At 35.2% G+C, this 25,071-nt stretch overlaps 1 protein-coding gene across 8 annotated transcripts in view; it reads left to right on the top strand.

The window, feature by feature from the left end:
- LOC128995580 (trafficking kinesin-binding protein milt) overlaps positions 1–25,071 on the top strand; it is a 205,844-nt gene that overhangs the window by 75,101 nt on the left and 105,672 nt on the right. The window contains exons 1-2 of one of the 8 annotated variants that reach the window (XM_054421027.1): positions 17,632–17,744; positions 24,431–24,830. The exons of the other annotated variants lie outside the window; for them this stretch is intronic. Coding sequence (XP_054277002.1) covers positions 24,566–24,830 — 265 coding nt within the window. The 5' untranslated portion in view covers positions 17,632–17,744; positions 24,431–24,565. Of the gene's footprint in view, positions 1–17,631; positions 17,745–24,430; positions 24,831–25,071 lie in introns of those variants that run through there. 8 annotated transcript variants of the gene reach the window in all.

The following is a 25,071-nucleotide window of genomic DNA, read 5'->3' as shown; positions in this document are numbered from 1 at the left end:
CTGGTTCCGTGCCTCTGTTGGACGGCGATTGAATAACTTTAATCTAGTGACCTCCTGATTTGACTGAACTACTTTTAATCTTACATATGGGACATAAAATTTTTTCTTATTTCTAGTGTTATGACAGCGTACATCTTTTCTACTGACTAAAGTTTCTTGGCATTTTTTAGCTGAAAGCAAAAGCAGAAATACATATAAGCTATAGACAGTCATGATGGCCTCATTAACAAACAGTGGTTTACTGTGTGCAAGGTAGTCAGCACCAGCCAGTAGGCGAAATAGCCTTCTTCTGCCACAAGAGAACCCTACTAACATCAGCAGCTCCACTGAGATGTGTAGGTCTGAGGACTAAGGAGCAGACGATTTTCAGTGCAAACGGATAGCTTGACCTTGAAGCTTTGTTCGACATTTCTTTGTTTTGCTTCCATTTTATTTTCGTCAAATGAACTGTGATTTAAAAAACAATAATTTGGGAGTCTTATGAATATAAATAATGGGGATAAATAGTTAAATATACAACAAATTTCAACACTAAAAAGGTTTAAATACCTGCTATCAAGCAATCTATTTAATTGCAGTTGCAACTAGTTTCGACTCCTACGTGGAGTCATCATCAGGTGGTAGAAGGACTTCTTCTTTCTTCATAAGCATCATATTTAACACGTAAAAATAAATAAACATTTACACACGACACAAAACACGTTACGGACACGAAACATTTAGTTTAAGTCCAGACTGCGGGTGGTCATTGCAGTGGTGTACATCCGTTATCTTATCACCTCAGGTAACGTCCTAGTCCTGTCTAACACTCTTCCAGTCTCCAGTATCCTTATGGCAGTGTCATATATAAAATTGGACGAAAACGTTAGTTGGTCATTTAACACATTTTCGTGGTCGGATGTTACTGCCTTATATATTTCAAACTCTTCTAAGGTGTTTAATTTAAATCTGTCTCTAGAGAAATGTAAAATATTCATGTTGTTATTAAAGCTGGTATAATTGTGGCCTTGAGAAATTAAATGTTCTGCAAAAGATGATGTCTGGTGTACTGTTGACGCTTTTGGGAGCTTGTTTCTTGTAACGTTTTGTAAAAGAGCGTGCCGTCTGGTGCCAAAAAACCCAGAAACAAATTTTCTCTATAAGTTTGCTGTCAAATTAGCCTTTGTTCTTGTAGAGAGATGTTAGAATCCTCCAATATATTTCGCCACAGTGTGTGGCATCATCAGGGAGACAAGAAGAACTATTTACACATTTTATATACAGTTTATACACACATCACATCACAAGACCGTACGTTTACGTCACGGCGACTTTGCGGACGCTCGACGGACACCTGTAGGGGATCACACTAGCACCGTCTTTGTTCACTGACGTACTGCCGAGAAAGATTGGTTTTGCAGGTTGACAGTCTATGCTTTGTTGGGGTAGGGTACTTTCACTATTGCGGGGTTGCCAAATCGTTCGTAGATTTACATTGTTGCCGGTTGGTGTTGTATTTTCTATGTCATAAATGATTACAAAAATGACTGAACTGTTGTATTCTTCTTTTTAGCGAATTTCCCCTATAGGGAATATTAGCGAATTTCCCCTATAGGGAATATTAGCGAATTTCCCCTATAGGGAATATTAGCGAATTTCCCCTATAGGGAATAAGCTATAACTGTAGTACTCATGGTAAGACCTGTACCTGGGACCGATTTACTTTTTTGTTTTGAGGTCCCTAGAGGCCAAAAACACCATCCGTTCAAATTCATATATACAGGGTGTCCACAAAGTCTTGGCCTGATAATAAAACCGCATAGTATGAAAACGAGTGATAGTACAATAAAGATCTACTGTATTTACAGATAAAACGGGCAACTTCTTAAGATTTTATAGCTACTGTATGTACAAACTTAATACACCTCTACGTATGCAACTCTAGTGACCTGCAGATCGTCGTTTCAGTTTGTCCCAGGTTTTAGTTAGCATATCCTGGGTTACAGACGGCACAGCACTTCTGATTCTCTCCCTCAGTGTTTATAAATCAGGAACAGGGGAAGAATAGACAGTGCCCTTGACAAATTCCCACAAAAGGAAATCCATGGGGTTTACATAGGGGGAACTAGGTGGCCATTTTGTCGGGCCTTCACGCCCGATCCAGCGTCCGGGGAAGTGGAGATTAAAAAATCCCTCACACATTTAGCCCAACGAGGCAGGGTGCCTAATGGCTTCTTAAATGCAATGACAATGGCAATGTTTTCTTAAAGGAAAATTATCATAGGTTGCAGTTCTTCTAATTGAGGGACAACATACAACTCCAACATATCCAAGTAAAAAACCTATTCACATTTTCTTCCACAAAGAAAAATGGTCCAATTATTCCATCATGCATTACACCGCACCAATCATTTAGTATTTAGTTTTGTTGTAATTTAGTTTTGGATTGTCCCTTTCTTTTCAATCACGATCCTGGGGGTTTTCACTCCCACAAATTCTACAATTGTGACTGTTAACCTTCCCAATTCAACTTGCTTATCGAACTGCTATAGGGGATTGGGTTTCGTGAAACCACTTAACACACTGTGATTACTATTGTAAACTCACAATAATTTTTCGTTTGTTATTGTATTGGATCATAAATGTATTGTTGCCTATCAGATGTATTTAGGTTTTACCAACTTCCTTAAATAAAAATTTATAAAATTCCCTTCAAAACAAGGCATACAAGTTAAGTGTGGCTCTAATGGTTTTCGTACAGCAAAGCTATTCAATTAGGCCAAGACTTTGTGGACACCCGGTATATATATATAAAGCGCGATAATTCGAGCAAAAATCATCCAATTTTGATTAAATTTGGTACAAACGTGTAAACCTACGTTTATTCAAACGAGTTCGCGAACCAGCATGATCGGACCATGAGAACGAGGGTTTATGGGGGGTTTTTTGGGGTAAAAATTAGTTTTTCCCATTTTTGACACTAAAAACTTAAAATTTAGCAATTTCCTTCCAAACCATTTTTTAAAGCTTAAAAGAAAAAATAATTTAGTATATTGAAGCGTAGTTATGCGCCTAATGGTTACGGAAAAAATTCCAAAAATCTGTAAATTTAAAATTCCCATGTTATTTTTATGGAGAATAATATTAGTAAGATAAGTAAACTGTTGTAGTTTGCTTGTTTATGAACATATTTTGATCAAATTTGGAAAATGCATTCATTTTATACTATACTATTATCATTTTACAAAAAAAACCACCTTTTTTATCCTCCCTGTTGCAGCAAACCTAAGTACTCGTTAAACTAATGTTATTGTAATTGGGAATAAATGTGATATTTTTAAAGAGAATTTTTAGTGTAAATCCAATCAGGCAAATGGACGTGTTTGTAGATTTGGTAGCTCTCTTGTACTTTTGTTATTGTTTTTGAATGAGTGTGGTTTAGTACTGTTAATGAATCAGGGAATGTTATTTTGTGGGTAGGATAACAGCAGTTCGATATTATAGTTCTTGCAACTGGAAAATACGTCAAATAATCATTAAATGAGATGTCTTAGGTTCAATTTTTGTTTATTAATTATGACACAAACAGGAGCTTTTTTCAAAACCAGGAGTCAGTTTTATCAGGAGGAGGTACCCTGCTCCCCTTTGGCTGGTGTGCCAGTGAGGCTGTGGAGCGAAATGTTTGCCTTAACTGTACTCTTTCATACCTGACCTAATCCAGACGTGCTTTGTGAAATCAAAGTATCAATCACTACTGTAGCGTTTATGTGATATGGGGTGCAAGTCATGTTTTCTGAGGTCAACTACTAGGTCTGAGGGTTAGGTTTGGTTAGGTTAGGTTAGGTTAGGAATAATAATGTTTGCATTGGATCTTCAGCTTTGAACTCAAAAGAAAACCAAATTTGATGACGCACTTTATGTTATTTCCGTAGTGGTACAACTTAAAGCAGTGTTTAACTTTTCATTAGATTTACATTCTAAAGATAATTTGTGGCATAGTATTTTAATAACTTAATGGGTTGCTGTAATTTAAGTTAACTCAAATTATTACTTACATTTTATTGTACAATTTAAATCTAACTAGTCTGAATCTAAATTGTTTAGTGAATGTATATCAAATGTATGCAGCACGCAGCAGAAGGGATTGGTGGATTGGGTCAAGTAAGATAGAGTACAGTCTGGTCAAAATCTTTGCACCACGGCCACACCGGTGCACCAGCCAATGGGGAGCAGTTTACCTTCACCCTTTATTTCACTTTTTATAATTATTTTCAATAATAACGCTAATGAGGCTCTGAGTCATGCGATTCCTTGTCATGAATAAAGAATATAATTTACAAGTTAAACATTCAGTATTTTAAAACTATCTAAATTAGTCTGCTGGTTAGTAACCATTCTAGATAACAGTTTAAAGCCTGATTTTGTTCTTTTCCTTAAATGTTTTGTAGGTCTATTGTTTGTGTAAAATTTAAATAAGTATTCCTTTTGTGCTCAGATTTAAATGGGATAATGATTCTACCTCCAGCTTAAATGTGTAGAATTATTTACTATTTTATCCCTGACAACAAGCCATAGTACTGCCATAGGAATTACCTATGGCAGTAAAATCAAATTGCTTGTTGTCATGTTTATTATGTTTATTACTGTTGCAAAAATTATTTGATAGTTTATCTAAACAAACAGATTATACTAGATAGAGTGTGATATAACAAATTTATATACTTAACACAATAAGGGCTTTCTCTGTTACATCTCTTTTCCAGCCCTGTTTAGCTGTTTAGTAACATCAGCTTTGTTTGGTTGTTAAACTGTTGTGTTGTTAGTTAGATCCGCTGCTAGCACCTGACCGATGTTGCAATCCAGAGTCGTTGAAACGGTTTCCACTTAAACTGTTTACAGACAACAGGCAGTTTCAGAAAACAGCTTTCTGACTAAACTGTTGAGCCCTGACAACTGTAGTCATTAAACTGTTGTATTTTCGGCCCTAGTCTGTTCTCGCTTGTGTACCGGCAATGTTGTATGCTCGTGATAGGCCTTTCAAACTAAAAGTATTTATTTTTATGTCGTACGTGTCGTGTGTAAATGTTGTTTGTCGTGTAATGTGGTATGAGAATGAAGCTATTCAAGCGGATTTACATATTTCTGTAATGAAGTGTTTGACAATGGCAGCTCGCCGAAACATGTAACACGTTGATGAAGGTTACTTTTGGAACTGATAAAAGTTAATGTAAAACCAAATATTTTATATTAAAGTTTTGGGGCTACAACAATGAATTTAAAAAATTACAAATACTAATGATACAAACTATGAAAACACAAAATCTAACGTAAGTCATTTTCTTCTTTATATTTTAAACAAATAACATTACAATATTTTACTTGAATTCACTAAAAAATAAATAAAATATACTATGAAAACACAAAATCCTATCAAAATACAAAATCAAACTTAAGTAATTTTCTTCTTTACATTTTATACAAATCACATTACAAAATTTTACTTGAATTCACTAACACATCACCAACTGTAACGGTAACCCCATTTTTGTATGGATGTAAACAAAATTGTTTCATGGCCATCTGTTTTGATGTAAACAAAATGTAAACTTGAAAAAGTTCAGATGATTGACAACAGAATTCAACACAAAATCTGAAATTTTAAAAGCCTATAGGACGAAAGGCTTTCACGGGATATAACCCAAACCTGCAAAAGGCACATCTAGAGGATAAGACCTTTAAATTTATACCCAATATGCCTATTGCCTATAAAAATAAATATTTAGGGGTCGATTAGTTGCACACAAAAATCCAAAAAATTCTTTTAATAATATAGATTAGTAATAATAACTTTCTGAACTGTCTAAAGAAAAATAATCCTTGGAAAATAATATTGTATTGTATTTTGTTCTTTTTGCCACTAAAACAAGTTTCAAATCCTAATAAAATGCACAATTCGCGCACAGGTTTCCTCGTAACTTATAATTGTCATACTTTGATCAATTTTTAAAGTTGAATTTTGTTACGACAATGATAAGTTATATATTTGTGAAAACCATATTTGTCATGTCTTTGTCTGATTTTGCTATCAAAGTAATAATATTAGGCCTACTTTGATTATTTTATCATACTTTGATCTGTATATTATACAGACCTGACTAATATTACAAATATGTGAAAGATAAGTTGTCTTTATGTTTGCTCAGAACAAATAGCAGACACCAATTTGGCACCGAGATAGATAATAATCTGGATCAGGACAAGGGCCCTTTGGAGTATGGATATTTTGAAGCAGGGTTTAGCGCCGAGCATTCAATGTTTCCACCTTAAACTTATGGGAGTTTATAATTATAACTAGCCTATCCATGTTTACTATTGATTTGCGCAAGTTTCTCAAATTAGTTCACTCGCAAACTGATATTAATAATAATAAAATATCGTAGTGTTTTCTGAGAACTAAATCATTGATTGGTTCTCTTATTGAGAATTTTAAGATTCTCTTATTGAAAATTGTATTATTAAGTTCTATGGTTTTGTATGTTCTAATATCAGTGCATAAACAATATCATTATACCCTTATAAAGATTCTAAAGCGCAAAATTCATCAGTTTTATTCATGAATCGCTTTCTTATCAAAACTAAAATACTTGATTACTTTAATACTTTTAACTTTTAATATGTTTCAATGAAATGGAGACCATACAAAGTAGGTATTTTAAGCCAAGTATGAATGGAGACGAGTGTAGGATGAGTGGCGTGATCTTGTAGTCTTGTTAGTGACTAAGGCCGACGTATTCCTTAGACACAGCTATTAATTAATAGCCCATACAGCTAATGGCAACTAAGGGACCTTCAGTTTTTGGTGGAATCTGAACCACATTTTGGCTTTGGTATTAACGAATTGGTCTAATTATCAGGATAGTACTGCGGATAGTCGTTGTACTCACTAGTGCGGACGTTATTCCACACCAGGGAGTATCGTATCCACACTGAATGCCTATAAATATCCACAATTCATGACCTCCTAGTAGCTGGATTACAGGACGTCGCCACCGTCCCAGTCCAATAGAAATAAAAATTTATTATGTAAAATTAAATGGGCTGCATTTTCTTAAATAAATCATCCCAACAAGCTGTGACACCTCAGTGTGTTCAGTGTTCACTGGCCACGTGTGGTCTCAGTCACAAATATCGTTTGTTCCGTGCAATTTCCTTTCTTTAATCCACAACACACTCTTAATTATTAATTATCTTTAATCGTCACTCACTGATCACGTGTTAATTTCAATCTGTATTGGTTTTTATAACATTGTGATGAAACTAATTGTTTATGCTTGTTGGTTTCCTTTGCGGGTTGTCTATGGTCTCTTATACACTTTCCCATCTCCCATTTATACCCGATACATTTGATTTCACTCTTACAGGAAGTAGGATTCATTTTCTTGAAACCTGTAGGTGAGCTAACTTTTAAGATCTAAAAAAAAAACATGAAAAAATGGTTGGTAAAGGAGATTTTTATAAATTTCAGTTTAATCATTGTTTAATCTTTGACTATTAATACAACAACTGTATCCAATAGTCAATGGTTTAATCTCTTAAAAATCCTAGTTAAAAATGTATAAGAAATGAAAGTAGTTTTTCAATCAATAATTTGTACTTTTGTCCAGCTGTGTGAATCACAATAAGTTACAGACTGGTAAATCAATCAACATCAAAATGTTAATTCTTTAATACATTCCTCTCCATCTACAAAACTTTTCCCACTTTCATCTTGAATCAAAGGCGACCATCATATTATTTAAGACTGCCTGTCATTTGAGTTACTTTCCATTTTTAATTGTCTGGTTCACTGTCAACTGATAAAATCACCCAAGGTCACTTAGTGCTACTGTAATGGTCAATGCTTTCCTAACCATAAATTGCCTTGTATCTCTTAAAGGCCGTTAAATCACTACAATACCTCAATTTTATTGGGTTTCTGTTTTTATTTTCCTTTACCATAAAAGTTTACCTAAATAGATAACAAATATAAATCTTTCTATAATTCCTGGACATAATAATTCTGAATTGGAAGGAAAAAAAAAAAAAAAAAAAAAAAAACTCAAACTTATCAAACAATCTATTAATTTCCTATTTGATACTGATTTGAGGGATCATTGTTGGTATTTACAAGGTCAACAAACTGCAGAGCAATGTCAAATTAACTTTTTTTAGATTGCAGGTCTATATTTTACGCTTTAAACTTAACTCTTTAACGCTTTTAACTACCTATGTATATGATCACAAGAATCTAAGTTATTTAAGAAACTCAGACAAATGTAGTAGAAAGTGTGTTTTTAGCACTTGACTTATACCTGAGACGATGACATTAGAGCAATAAGTGGGGAAAGTTACATGCTGTTTCACCAATAATAATTGTGTGCTACCTGTCCTGGTGGCACATTGAAAGCGCTGATTCATTTGGTCTAATTTCATCTGTTTTAATCTATACTATAAAGATTTTCTTAGTTTCTGTCCAAGATCTCATTCATTTTGACTACTGGTTCCACATTTTGCTGATATACCATTTGACATGATTATCTGCTTATTAGCATTAGCATTGATGAAGTAATGAAGTAATATAATATACAGGCACAGGGTGTTCAAAAAAGGTGGGGACATAATTTAGGTAGTGATTTCTTGGGTCAAAATAAAGAGAAACTATCCAAATTCCGCCATTTAGTATATTTTACATAAATATTTTTATCTTTGAATTTTTTCAACCTATCTTTATGAAACTTGGTATGTATATTAAGGTAGAAGATACCCATGTTAGAAAAAAAAATTCTTCTTGATTCAACTTAAAATTTCAAAATGGCAACCATTTTAATTGTTTAATCTTAAATTACAAAAAAATTGCAGATTTTATGAAAAAAGTTTCAAGAACACTTTTATTTAGTATTTTTAATTGCCTTGCAAACAATACCAAGTTCAAAAAGATGGAATAAGAAATAGCTGAAATAGGCTATTAAATTTTTTTTTTAAAGGGGGCAACCTGACTAGCTTAGCCTTATATTCTTCCCCATTTTACAACTAAAAATCGTAATATTTCAGATAACTCTTATTCAATCTTTTTAAATTTGGTATCGATTGATAGGGAATTAAAAATACTAAATAAAAGTGTTCTTGAGATTTTTATGAATCAGCCATTTATTAGTTAGTTATTGGTTCTCTTCTACCTTAATATACATACAAAGTTTCATAAAGATCAGTTGAACAAATTCAAAGAAAAAAATGTTTTGTAATGAATACGAAAGGGCAAAAATCTGGTTAATAAGATTTTCGGAAAAAGATTTTCAAGATTTTCCCTTAATTTTGACTCAAGGAACCACTACGTAAATTATGTCCCCACCTTTTTGGGACACCCGGTATATTTTATGAATATATATATATTAGATCATCTATGCTATTAGTCTGTTTTCCAAGTTATGTAACATACTAGACATAAAATATGGGATAAGCGATAAGAGATTCAGTTTTTTTCATAGGTAGTCCAGGTCTGGCTTAATTGTGACTATATTTCTCTCACACAGTGACCTCATCAGTTTTTTCACTATCCTGTTCCTGATGCAGGAAGCTTGTAACATCTGCAGAGTGTTTAAGAAGCTTCTTCAGTCCTGGTGTGGTTCAATCGTCACTATATTTCTCTTACCCCAGTGACCTCATCAGTGTTAACTATCCTGTTCCTGGTGCAGGATGCTTGTAACTTCCGCTGGGTGTTAGACGTTTCTTCAATATACAAAAATTGAAATATTGAGTATATTTGATATTTGAATATTTTTTTGTAAATGATGAAATCTAAAAAATGTTTCAGTACTATAAAAAAAAAACTATAAAGTGCTATTCATATGTAATTATACTATCCAAATGGTCTGAAGTCGTGAGGTGCATTTTTTACAACATAAAAAAATACTTATCTCCTTTCTTAAGTATTGATGATAGAAAAGTCACAATAAACCCAAAACTTGGTCAAGTCAAATACTTTCAGTGGAATAAATTGTAGTCGTATGTAATAGTCAATAAAAATTGTTATTTTAAAATCCTAGGTAATATTAATTGATGCTTTCCAAATCTATTGTAATATAGTCAAAAACTTTAAATTAAAGATACAAGCAACCATTCCGTTTCGAGACAGGATATGCAATATGCAATATTTTTTAGGATAAGTACAAAATAACTTATTCTTAGTAACATCCTCTAGAGTTTAGCGTATAGTTCCCATTGCCAAGCAAAGTAGCGGAAATGCTGAGATTTTGTTAAGCCGAACTGCTCTCAAAACAAGGTCAGTTAAAACAAACTGTAATATTTTACGAGCGAGGATGGATAATCCAATTATTGGTTAATACGAGGTCGGTTAAGGTCTACTGTACCTGCCAGTCGGTGTTTACAAGAGAATTAACTTTATCTCTAGTTTTTATTTTTATTGAACTTTCCAGATTTTTCTTTTGGTTTTAATACTCTAAAACTAAATTTATTTATATGTGTGTAGACTTTGTAGTGTATAATAAATGGATATACAGTATAGCTTTATCTTATTATATTTTAGAAATGAACAATCGAATATAGACTAGTCAAGACTTTGAAATCTGCATTAGCAATGATCACTTGCCTTTCAAGTATTTTTCCAACCAATCATAAAATGTTGTTTGTAGCTTAAACTACCAAAACACCCAATGACTAACCATTACTGATTTCATGGTATTAATTATCATTAAATCATAAATCCCCAAAAGAATGTAATCTCTCTTTAACTCATTTGTTGAACTCCCTTGTCAATTAAATATTGTAGACAGATTCCTTAATTATTGTCTAATTGCCAGCTTAATATCACAAAAAAACAACAAGTCTGGGAGTACTGCTTTCCCTCCAAGGCCACTTTTCCCATCACCAGTCATTCAAGACAGTCCCACCATTGACATGTCTCTGGTAACACAGAGTAGTCTTCCCTCTCACTTTCCTACATCCCAGTCTTAAACAGAGTAATAATATGCAACAGTTGCAACCTTTAACTATTGACAGAACTAGACATCGTTATGTCATAATTACATCCCCATTTTAAAGTTGTTGTCAGCTTTTAAATAAAAATGTGCGGTAAATTGTCTCCTCTGTTGAAATAGAGTTGAAGGATTATTGCATATGTTGGAAGGATTAAGATATTTCTGTAGTAAAAATGCTTTAATTAATCAAACAATCATCAAAGGTGGCTCTTTGGGCCTGTGAATTGCGGTAAATTGTCTCCTCTCTGGAAATAATGTTTCCAGTTCTCGTTTCCAACATGAACGGGTTGGTTGATGATCATAAATCATACGACCAAATCACCAAGTGTGCACCAAAATAAGCCACAAATGAACTATTAAATATAATTTTTATGGACCCAAAATTACATGAAATGACAAATAATGTGTGATATGGCATATAATGGCTAAAACCTACCTCGTCAGACAATCCCTAACATGCTACATGTGTTTCGACAGTTTGGCGGTTATTAGAGCTGTGCCATAATTTCAGGTTGTCATCAGAATAAGTTAACTCCTACAATCCTCCTACACAAAACATCACAAAGACAAAAATGATCATAGATGCCCCATTAACATACATGTCAACATCATGTGATACATGATGTTTTACTACACACCACTCCACGTGCTAAGGATTGTCTACTGAGGTATTTTTAGCCATTATTTGTCAAAAAGGACCTTGTGTGCTGATATTAATTACTGTTTGCTGTCGAATATGCCGATCTTTTTAACCTAGTCAAGCCGATAGAAGGTCTTTTATTGTAAGAATAAGCCTACTTTTCCATAGCATGCTGCATCTTTTATTTCACATAAACTTTTTCCGTACCAAAAACTAAGGTGGAAAGTATAATTTTAAAATGTAATAAAATAATTTACTACAGCTGTAAAAAAATAGTTGACTTGCATAATATTATCCCCTTGAAATCTTTGTGTAATTTGTAATTTCAAAAATTACCTGAGGAAGTGTCTCATACAACGCAGCTCCATGTTGTTATAGGTTGCATAATTTGTTCAGCAAATTTGTTAAGTCGGCCATGAGCTTCCACTGTTCATTAGTTGCTACGTTCTACACTGCTAACACTGCTAAGTGCTAACTAAAGTCATCAAGTGTGAAGCCTCTCATCAGTAAAACATCATTTCTACCTCTCAAACCTTTTTCATGGGGACTGTTTTTTTTTTTCAAGTTATTACTGAATTAAAAGGACAAACTAATTATTTCACTACTAGCTCATATAAAAAGTTAGACTGAAGTATTTTACATTTAAAGCGGTTTTTCTTTTAAATTAATGAACTCTTACATACTCAACAAACCTAGTGATTAAAATTTAAAACTGTACGTATTGTCTGTTGTGCTATTGACCTGCAAAGTGTGCTTGTGTGTTAGTGGAGGAGCCAAATGCAGTGTAGTGAACCCTGATTGTGAAACACATTCTGTGTGTCTGCCAGCAGTAAAACTAACTATTCCATTCCATTGATTTAACAGTTTAGAAATAAAGCAGAAACGGGAAAAACCCCTATTTATTGCAGAAGTGGTTGTAATCTTAATCTAAGTTATTACGATAGAGTTTGTTATAAACTTTAATATTTCCATGTTGAGCACAGAGAGTCCATTTTATTTGGTAGGCCTATGTCATGACATGAATTTGGAAAAGAAACCCTCTTTACATATACCTGACAGTTAAAGATATGGATTCTGTTTGTCATAGTATATTTACATGTAATTAATTAATGCAACCGCCTGGAAAATTTAAAAAAAAACATTTAAATTTATTACTAACGATTTGAGTTGTAACACTACCTCTCTATTTTCCTTTAGTACATATTGTTTATTGCTCTTCTAGCAGTTTTTTTTTTTTTTACCAAATTATAATCAATTAAATAATATGGTGATAATTATAGGGACACTTTAGGCTAATTTATCGATGAATAGATTAATTTAGGTAAAGACACTACATGTTATTCGATCACCATAGTCTATATTAAAAAGAGAGCTTTAATAAAGTCTGGTATTGGCTCCCGCTCCCGTTACCCAGGTGGGAATTTCTTTTTGGATTTCCATATATTCTATTTTTAGTATTTGTATCTATTCTTGAGTGGGATCTAATTTTTACTTCTTCATGTTGTATGCATTTTTTAGGCAGATACTACTATATGCCTACATGTAGCATTTTTTTTCAAATGAAATCAGTCATTCTAGGGAAACATTCATATACAGAACATGACACAGTTAATCATTCCACAGAGTTTGATCCTAATGGTAATCCCAGGTGTGTGACCTCCTTTACCTTGCACACAGGCCTGTGCTTTGCATATATTCAACAAATCATGAGTGCTAGCACAGTAATACAGAGAACTAATTAAAGTTAAGCAGCACAAGGCCAGGTATCTATCAGACTCATGATAGTTTCTTTAAACGAATGAAAGTCTTATCTAGGCTACTAATGCTTCTTCAAGAAAATCTATCACCAACACAGAAGCAAAGTTTTAATACAACCATAATTACATTGTTAAATTACTTTGTATGAATCTTCAATCGAGCTGAAATATTTAGATTAAATATTGAATCATATAACAAATTGATCTAGTTTTCCTTTTAACAAACATTGACAAGTTTAAAGAGTAGTAAGTGCTGTATTGAATTAAAACTGTATAAGTTTACTGAATGATGAGATACCCAAGTCAAAGTCAAACTTGAAGCTATTCATTTTTAATGTTTTAGCTTAGGTGGTTTTATAAAAGTAACTATTATTCTATCAAAATGTTTATTAATTTGTGTATTTAAGTTTTTTGACCTTATTACTTCCCAATATAGATTATGAGCCCCTGGCAAAAGCAATGGCTATTGTTTATGTATATTGATGCACATTGGTGCAGTAGACAGTTCCGAAATAGATTCATGCATCATTAAACCTAACTGGATCAGTCAAGTTATTCCTGGTTGTTCTGAGGAATGTTGCTGTTTTGTATGTACCAAGCTATGTATTTCCCATTTACAGCCTTAATTAAGTTCTAAAAATAATTTTGACACTATGAAGTTATAATCCTACTAATATTATCAGTGAGAAAGTTTGGATGTATGGATGTTTGTGACAAGTAAACGTGAAAAATACTGGTCGGATTTGGTTGAAATTTGGTGTAATAATAGCTCACATTCCCGATTAACATATAGACACATTCTTATCTCAAAAATCTTTTCGGGGAGTTGCCCATGTTAACCTTATGAGTATTCATATTCATATTTAAAAGGAACTTTCTTACTTAAGCCGGCTTCAAGGCGGTTTCACACTGGCATCCGCGGACGATTTCTTCGTCCGCGGACGGATGCGAAAATAAATCGCTGCCCATGTTATCAGATGGGACCGTTCACACCGCCCATTGAAACGTAGCGTCCATCCGCGGATGCAGAAATTCGTCCGTGGACGATTTGGTGGAATCGCTCTGGGAGCGATTTTTCTAAAACGTCCGCGGACGATCACGCCCTCGCGCATGCGCAGACAGAGCAGTAGCTCTCAGCGAGGCATGTGTCACTCGCATCGCATCACAGTGTTCAGTAGTTTGTGTTTACAGTCATAGTGTTCATCTAGTTGTTGTTTTGTGTCCTCCCTTGTTGTTTGTTATGGCTGAATTAATTGAGGCTGTCCATGCCAACCCAGTTATCTGGGATACAACTATAGAAATTTATAGAGATCAACAAGAGAAAGATAAAATTTGGTTGGAAATTGCGACTACACTCCACAGAGATTACAAAGAGAATAAAATATCCTAACCAATAACCATGTATATTATACGAATTACTGTACAGTAAATCATTATTAGATTTGTATTACTTTGATTATTTGCATTATTACAATGATTCACCAAATCGCTGCCGCTTACTGTTAATTGGATGAACCCACTTTCTCCTTTTTGATAATTAGTACAAAAGTAGGGCCTACAACCTCGTCGTCACTATCATCACTACTTGAATCAAGCCACAGAACAGAAAATCCGGGTTGACACCATGGGACAGAAGGCTCAGACATTTTGCACACCTTCACTGAGTTGTAAGAGGAAGTATGTTTAATCTATGATTGTAGTAGGAATGGCCAATTGAAGTCGATCTAGTTGATATTCGCCGATTTACGAGGAGACGTAATTTTATTGTTTTCCGAGCACCTGTTCGTTTCGGAAATAGCAAAAATATTCGTTCCCTTTGATGTGTGCAAAAATACCGACAATGAACGGAAAAACGCGAGCATTTGCTGCTTGCCCTGTTTACCCCTGAGGCAACGAGGACTGCCTACCATACATTGTTTGAAAGCCATATACGCTATGGTATTACTGTCTGGGGAGGATCCACTATGGACAATCTTAACCGGGTCCTGGTTATGCAGAAAAGGGCTATCAGAATAATAGCAGGCATAAGTAAAGAACAAAGCTGTAGAGATGCCTTAAAAAACCTGAACATCCTGACGGTGACTTCCATCTACATCCTAGATACTGTTTATTACTGTGTAACCAAAGACCCGCCTAAACAAAGAGAATACATTAATACAACACCAGATATGCAGAAAACTATGTGTTGCCTGGCCACAGAACAGCAATGATTGGAAAGAAACCACTGTATGCAGGAGTGAAGATGCTAAACAAGCTACCAGACCACTTGAAAATTGGAGGCCCTGTGCTGCTCCGTAGTAAGCTACGGAGATGGCTGCTAGACAAAGCTTTCTACACCCTAAAGGAGTTCTTTGCATGGCAAGACCACACACAACACTGAAGAAACTTTTCCATTTCACTTGTTATCTATTATACCAATGTTATTTATTTAAATTTGACGCTGTAACATTTCTTGATGAAATTGTAATACTGTAAAGGAATTGTCTATTGTCTATTGCCAAAAAGACAAACTCGCAATTTGGCGAGTCACTGCTCGGTGATTGGCGAATGGCGCATTTCTGGAGCGGGCTTTTGATATTACAAGTTGGTATTATAAGTTGGTTCTATGATATTACTGTATTATAGCATTAAAAAGTTATAAGGTTTACCATTAGGGTGCAGCACTATTTTTTTTTTTTTTTTGCATTTATTAGTAGGATAAAAGAATTTTGTCAGCTGTTTCAATTGCACAAGTTGATTCTATGATACTGTATTATTATAGCATTAAAAAGCTAGGGATATGATCCACAATGTGAGATGAGGATACAAATAACTGTGGGGGGGGGGGGGGTGAGATACAATGATGTATCAAACTGTTCACTTCCTACAAGAGATGCTGAATTAGAAGACTCACTGACCATGACCACATACATGCACTGTGCACTATACAGGAGATACATGTTAGATTAATGATCTACCTATCAATAGTACAACCACTTTCACCTCACTACAGAGACCACCAGCTGTGTTGTGTTAAGTGTAACTGAATGGATCGAACTAGTCACCTGAGCTATACATCAGAAAAATGTCAATGGACACCACCGGGATGCCAAAATATCAAGATAATGTCCAGGGCCAAACTGTAATCTTCAAAACTAAGTTAAAGAATCTTAAAATGTCAAAAGTTTAACAATTTCTAAATAAATAAATATATCTGTAATTATAACGTTTTACATAACGTTTTAGAGATTACGGTACATAAAAACAGCTACACAAAACAGGTGACATTGTCAAGCTACAAATGCAGTGACATGTCTAAAACTTTTCAAATCAATAAAATAGTCTATTAATGTGCAAATGCAAAAAAAGTTAAGGTTTGTTAACGTCCGATGCTTTGAATCTGTAAAATACTCAATGAATGTCTAAAAAAAAAAATGAAATTGAGGAATAAATTAATTATTTCACTCTTATAGTGTCTAAATATAAATTACTAGCAGAGTACCCATCCTTCAACGGGGTTGGCATATAAGTATAAAATGCTTATTGCAGTCATGGGAGAGGACACGGTTTAAGAAAATTTGGTTCTTTTTATTTATATAGCTATAGTATAGCACATCTACCATAGCCATAATGTTCTGACAAACAACAATGTAAATCCAGAATAACTAATAAATACTGATGGAGAAAGTTGTGAAATGAGTTATTTACATTCTATCTTTCTTTCTTAAGGTTACCACTCCTTGAAGGGAAGGAACTAAACACACTCTGAAAGAGTTTACTTAGCTAGTAATTTAATCTTGCTTTTATCAGTTACATCGATATTTGATACTGTATATATTTTTTACATCAAACCTTTTTATAAACCTAGAAATAGAAATAGACAGAAGGATAGAGTATTCAAAATATTCTAAAACTGATCAATGTTTTTTGGGGTGTGTCATTTGTGTCTGTAATTGTTATAACATAGCGATTACACACGTTCTTTTACATTTGCATGCTCTTAATAAACATGTTATTCGGTAAGGGATATATATGATAACGATAACTGCCATAGCTATTGTATGCTTTAACATTCGCCACTGTGTAACCCTGACCTCGGCTCTGATAACTGATATCAGATGATAAGCAGAAGTGCCGTTGGAGGGCCTGGCAGGGGGGGGCAGGCCGGGCGTAGACTCTCCTCTCTCACCCTCACCCTCTCTCTCACTCTCCTCTCCTCTCCTCTCCTCAGTCTCCTCAGTCAGTCTTATCCGAGCTGCCACGGCGCGCCGGTAGTGTTGGTATATATTGTGTTCTCTGTCACAAGTGACCGCGCCGGTATTCGGTAGTGACAAGTGAGTGTCTTTACTCGTGAAGGTGATTTTGTGTTTAATTTATGACAATTAACTATCATAGTTTACGGGTTGTCTCTGATTGCCATCTTTTGCCTTCTGTTGCATATGGATTAGGAAACCGATTATATTTGCCGGTGTTTGTACACTTTGTTTAGTCTTATCTATGGAATAAAGTATTTTTTTTCAGATTGGCTGAAAGATACTAAATTTTAAAATTTGACTGTCATTGTGTATACATTTATTAGTTTGTTAAAACAAAATATAATTTACTCGGACTGAATTTTTTCTTCTTTCTACGATTTAAAGATCAAACTACCTACTTTAAATGTATTATTAGTTATGTCGCAAAAAGCTTAGTAAACATGATCCGGGTTATGCGATTTTTTCTGTACTAACACCCAACCATAAAAAAATATTTGCTTCTTGGGAATGGGATGGACGATGGATCTTTGAGCGCAAGTGTTATGAATGAATAATTGTCGGTATACTTAAACAACAGACAATATTGTAAAATGTAGATCAAGATCATTATACTATAGAATAAAAGACAATAATAATAAAATAATGGACAAAAGTAAATTGTAATATTACTCTTTCTATTGTATGTGGTAAAACCTTTTCTATTTTGTTCAGTAGATCAGTAGCGTTGCTTTTCGCATATTATTGTGTAGACAATTTTAAAATGAAATAAAGACTTCCTTAATTTAAAATAAGCTCAAACTACTTTATGAAGGAGTTAACTTGGTTTTCAGTGTTCAATTGCCCAGTGCATTTCATAATCCACAAGGTCCACTGGGTGTTCCTAATTGCGATATCCATAGTTAAAATCATGAGGAAGTCTTGCAATTGGCTGCATAATGGATAAACACCGTCGAGAAAGTTGGGTATCTGAAGTACAGCATTAGTTCTGATTTGTTTTTGCAATCACCCCTCCATGGTCCACGGCATCTGCCATAAAGTGCAGTTTTGCTATACAGTAATAAGAAAGGAATGGAGCTGTGGTCCATCTCAGACGCAATCTAGGTAACCTTCGTAGATTGGGTTTGTAGTACGTGGTTCGGCGATGTTCCAGTTCCAGATCTTAAATATAGTGTACAGTATTGATCTTTCTTTTGTGGGTATTGGTACAGTGTGTGTGGTAAGTCCCACACTAACTACCCTCAAAGACCGAGGGAGTGGGTAATAGCATTTTACAGCTCCCAAACAAAAAAGAGATTTGCACACTTGCTTTTCTGGTGTTAAGTCAAATGTTTAGGTTTCATCGAAAGCCCCGAGAGAATAATTTTAAAAAATATTATAATATTTGCTATTGTAATAACATATATCCCTAGTATTTTTTATAATTAATTATAGTGATAGCAAAACGGGAGTGCCGATGGAGACCAGGTCAAGTCCCTTTAAACGCACGCACCCCCACAGGTCTCCATCGGCACTCCCGTTTTGCTACCACTATATCGCTTGGTAACTAAACGTTTAATTGCAGTTTAATATTTAATCTGTAACATGTAGGCCTAATTAGCAAGAAGAAGTAGGCCCATACTAAATGACCAAATGGCACTTCTTAGAATCAATGTAAGCAGATATGCATTAAATGCTTTTTGTATATTAGCATGTTAGAGTATAATATACGTAGATGTCTGACAAGTAAAGTTATTCGATTGGATCCATCAAACACTACTTATGGACATCATAAATTTCTTTTCAGTAGCAGTAGGTCAGATCGAGACACGGGGCGGGGCAGAGAAACCCCAGCTGTCAATTAGTGGAATTACGTTTGGATTATCCCATTGAACTGTCTGCTATGATCAGTCTCTACGCGTAGGTCGAGCACCCTCGTAGTGTAACACCGCAAACGGGATTTCCTATTGAACCGAATAAAATAAGTATCAAAATTAGCTACGAATACAACATAATATAAGCGTATCATTATTTAAATCAAGGGAACGGGAACGAGTGAATCATTTTTGGATAAAGGTCCAATTCCTATCCAGCGACTGTTACGACTCTAGTCGCGCGGCTGAGTCGCTTGTCTCAATTCCTATGCCACGACTCCCAAGACTAGTGACTAGTGCAATTGCACTCTTTACCATCATGGAATAAGTACAGCTGGGAGCTGGGAGCGAATATATTACTTGGAGAAGAGGAGGAAACGGAAATATTAATGTGCATGGTAAAAAACAATGAACAACCTAATCCATTGTTCATGGTATGGCGAAAAAAAGGGATTTAAGAGTAATGAGAATTCATTCAGAGACATCTTCTTAAAGTATTGGGGGTTCTTGGGGTTGAAAACGTATGGGTGGTGACGAATGAGTGCCATCATCTATGAAGGTACACACCTCAAACTCTGTATGGAATATAGCGTAATAAAACTATAATACAATGGAGCGTCTACAGCCGCGCGGCTGTAACGAATTTATAGTTTATGGAGTTTGAGGTTTGTTTATAGCTTCGTGGGTGATTCAAAGTTGATTGAACACCACGTCACTGCCCATCCGTTTTCAACCCCAAGCACCCCCAATACTTGAAGAAGATGTCTCTGAATGAGAATACTCTGAAACCACTCCTTTTGGCGTACCAGGAACGGTGGATTAGGTTGTTCATTTTTTACCATGCACATTAATATTTCATTTACTCCTCTTCTTTAAGTAATATACTGGGTTGCTGAAAAGTAACTTACACCCCCCCCCCTTAAATTTTCAACCATTTGAGATATTTTAAATCTGTTTGCGGCAACCTTCTTAGATATGAGGCTAAAATAATTATGGCCAGTTTTGAAAATTTTGCCCTTAGGGGTAGCAGGGGTAGGGGGTAGCTCAAAATTTTTAAATGACAAGTATAGTCGAGTTTGGTATCATTTTACAGGTCTTGACGAAACATAACAATTGATTTGGCATAAAGAAAACCAAAATCGGCCCACTAAGATAACCCAGATAACAAAATGGCGCCCTAAAACGTTTCAAATCCAAATAACCATGAGGGTAGCTGAAAATTAACTTGCACCCCCTTTAACTTCTTAACTATTTAAGATATTTGAAATCAATTTGCGGTATAATTATAGTAATTATGGTCAGTTTTGAAAATTTTTCCCTTAGGGGTAGGGGGTAGCTCAAAATTTTCAAATAGCAAGTCTAGTCGAGCTTGGTATCATTTTACCGGTCTTGACGAAACAATAACAAATAACATAGAAATCGGACCATTAATAACAAAATGGTAGCTAAAATGACTGAGTCAATGGTTATTAAAGTAATTTTGAAATGCTATTTTGATTTTGACGCTGCCAACTTTACAGTCCGACTTGAACAGTTAGTATGTAAGCAACGTAACAAGCATATGCTATGATTCTTTGTTTACATCCACCTTATTATCTCGTAACCATCACGGCAACTCAAAAGGCTAATGCTAAAAACATTAAGTTGGTCCTAAATTGTACAGACATTATCAAATTGAAATTTGTTTGTTTAATAACATGGATACTGTTTGTCCAAATAACCCTGTAAAGTTAGGATTAAATATGACCAGCCGTTGTTGAGTTAATTTATTACATAGTGTGCACAATGCCCGGTTTTAAAGAGCTTCGCTCGCTCCGCTTAATTATTCTGCGTTGACTTACGACCAAATTGTTGGAAAGTATAAATGATCACAACAATTGTAATTTAGTTTGTTTAAATAACGAAGGCGGTCGAAGATGAGACCTACCTACGATCAATGAATACAGACTTATCAATTGATCGCACTCGCACAAACTAATTACTTGACTGAAGGAAGTGATTCCCGAGCGCTCTGTGGACAGTGGACAGTGGACAGTGTGCGATGCGAGTGTGTAGCGCCACACGACCATTGTGCGAGTTGTCACTTCCGCATCCACCACCGGAAGTTGTGTGCCGCCGCAACTGTGGTAATCCCTTCACAAGTTGTCGACCTCGACCCTCACGTGCCGATGACGCGGCGCAGCGCTGACAAGACCAATACTAATCTGTAGGCAATGCATTGCCAAAGACGTGTTTAGTGAGGAACTAGGCATTGCGTTGGACTACAATCACTAGTAGGCCTACTCGTAGTTCTCGTGTGGATGCTAGTTTGTTGATAAGACGTCTACTATCTTTCAACTTTGACCAGTGACGCATACTTGGATGCGATAACGATGGGTTTACTATATTTAGTTTAATTTATTTTACGTCCATTCTATACATTGTGTGCGGAGTGCCTGTATGTTGATGACTGTACTGACTGTAGTTCGCGGAACGGCGGATATGTCGAGGTGTCATGTGGTAACCACTACACATACAGTACTTGTACTTGCCGAGGCATTCGCGCACTATACAGCGTCGAGGATTAACATTATTTTAAATTGATATCTTTGTTTATACTACCCAAAGACGACAAGCACTTCGGTTGAAAGAACTGTATCATAATGAATCGATTTATGCATTGTTTCGTGCACCAGTTTTAGCGCGTTAATTAACGGATTTAATTTTGTTTATATATTACAAAATCAAATCAAAATCTGCTTTATTTCCCAAAAAAATTACAATATATACATATACAAAATATGAACAATAGTCCCGCATAGGCCGTAAAAGACATGTGCGCGGGACGAGCTCTATTACAAATTAGAAATATTCTTAAAAATTAAAACTAAATTAATCAAAATACCTACTATTTACAACTAAGCTATGAGACAGCTACAGGAACAGTTAATGCTAAATAAAAGTTAGTAGAGTGAATGGAGTTGCAGTTACTGATATATGTACGCTAAATATTGTTTGGTGTACTAGTGTCTAACTATTGTTAGGTATTGTATACTGAACCGATAAGTGTCTCGACTGATCGAGCCCAATCTCCGACAGCCAACTGCTTAACCGAACGTTTATAAACTGGAAGAGATACCTGAAGATCTCTAATCTCTGATGGTATATTCCTATACAAAAAATTCGCAATATAAAAAGCATTGGTAAGGTTTGCAAACTTGAAAACTCGGGGTACCTGCATACCTACATTTACAGCTCCTCTGGTGGAATAGTTATGTGTGATTGGCGTCACTATCAAATCTTGATTAGAGTAGGTATATACAAGTAACGTTTTGATAAAAAGTTGACGCACGGAAAGTAATTGAGTGTTTTTGAATAATACATTTGTAGGGAAACGCCTGTAGAATTGAAAAGCTATTTTAATAATTAGTTTTTGTATTACAAACAGTGCCTTTAAAATATTGCTACTAGCTCCTACCCGTACTATGATTCCATATTGAAGTACTGATTGGACAAATGCATAGTATAAAATTTTTATTTCATTAATGTTAGGAATTTCGCGAACGTTTCTAAAAACATAAATTAATACTACAAATACTGTAGTCACAGACTATAGAGAGTAAAAGGCTTAGGCTACTCTATAGTCTGTGGTATACTTTTAACGAGCATTTATTGCTCAAATTGAAACGAATGCGTAGTGAAGGGTGATCGCACTAAGGAGCTGCGACGAGTGTGTTAATTCCACACAACTGCCGCACCAGATGATGAGGAAGTCCTTGGAAATGTAATGTTGTAATTGTATGACTGTCACTACAGTATGTCACACATGACGTGGTTACTGGTCAATGAGCTCTAAGCGCTGAACGTCATACTGAGGAACAAAAGCATAAGTCGAATATAAGCCTGGTATTTTTAAAATTAGTTTTATCCATTTGCTAGAACTTGATCGTTTAAAAGGCTGTGTTAATAGTTCGGATTTTTACACAGTGTGCCAATCAGTTGTAGACATATTTTCTTCGTGTCTTGAATACAACCGGGTATCTATGGTTAAAACTTGGACAGACAAACTGTCAAGTGTAAACTTGTTAGTTGTATAACAAATTTCTCATTAGGGACAGATTAGTTTACTTCTTTTTCGCGTAATGCAAATGGTGGTTGATGTTATCGACGAGTAGTCATAACTTGTCAATCAATGTCTACAACAGCTTACGAAGTAGCCAGAGACAGTGATTGATGTTTTGTCTTATCATTTGGATTGGAAGTAGAACGATTTGGCGCCTATCCAGTGGTTCTGATAACTTATGCCGATATTTACAGGAATTGTATCGGATTGTATTTTTTGATATAGGTCCCTACAGTACATTACGTATTAGTGGATTTTGCTTGGAATGTAGACTAAACGGCCCTCACAACCAAAAGTCATGGGAACTTTTAGTTATGGCATTAAAACGTTTATATGATTAGCCGGATTAGATTATTCTTTTCAACTGTTGACTTTTGGCTCGAAAATTTAACAACCTTAGGGTGGCGATATTACTTGTCCACAGCGTAGACGAGTCGTTGTCATCTGACTATTCTGTTGAAGATAGTTTTGTCTATTGCAATAAAGACTATAGGAGATCTTGTAATACCGAGTCACGTGGACAATGACTTTGTGTCTTTGGTTACACCTATTATTTTATTTTAAGGTTTTAACTACCGACCAATAAGTTGTTGTGTAGTCGGTGTAATAAGTCTCAGCGCACTAATGCCGTTGTTAATTCTTCCTATCGGTTAACATTCTATTATAAGTGTCGCTCAACATTTGGTTCTTCGTCACTTCATCCCTTTAAAGGTAGTCATTTCTATGTGATTAGTATACCGATTTAAATGGATTTGGACATTTTATATTGCTAAATTGAAACTAACATTCATCAGATGGCAATCAATGACAACTTATTGTTTCAATAAATTATAGTGGCTTAACACGAATGAAAAGTAAGAGTTGAAATACATGATTTTACATTTATGACTCAGCAATGGCTGAACAATTTCTCGCACTCAAGGATATTTTGATTTAGATGGTTGAAGTGGTAGACACGATGGTGGTGAAATGAGCGACCACCATGTCGTCGCGAGCGGGGTGGCGGGTAATAGTAGGGGAAGCTATGTGGAGCAAGTGTTCGACTCGGTGGTGGTCCGAAGTGGACGTGGTGGAGAGGAGGACTTTGACCAGTGGTTGTGGTCGGCCTACCAGGAGTCACAGGCCCAGGAGTACGAGGCGGCGGGGGAAGTGTCGGACTGTATGTACCATCACGCCAAGGGAGGACTACACGGCAGTGGCAGGCTCAGAATGTTCCTACCGGCACTCAACAAAGGTATACGACAATCCAGCCAATCACAAAATTTGACCCAGTCTAAAGAAACTCATCCGTTTTTCGTAACTTTTAATTATTTTTGTAACATGTCCTTGATCCAACTGCAACATGACTGCAACGCATACTGTATTTGTTGCACAGTAACTAAAAACCTGCTCGCTGTTTCCAGATTCAGTATTTCGAATCCGTCCTTATATTTCAATTAAATCAATTAATTTGTTACTTTGCAATTCATAACCAA

This window comes from Macrosteles quadrilineatus, unplaced genomic scaffold (genome assembly GCF_028750875.1).
Source record: "Macrosteles quadrilineatus isolate MER2022 unplaced genomic scaffold, UCM_ALF_1.0 Scaffold_1__1_contigs__length_201487025, whole genome shotgun sequence".
Lineage (NCBI taxonomy): Eukaryota > Metazoa > Arthropoda > Insecta > Hemiptera > Cicadellidae > Macrosteles > Macrosteles quadrilineatus.
The sequence above is the reverse complement of the archived record's forward strand: the minus strand, read 5'-3'. Positions and strand labels throughout refer to the sequence as shown.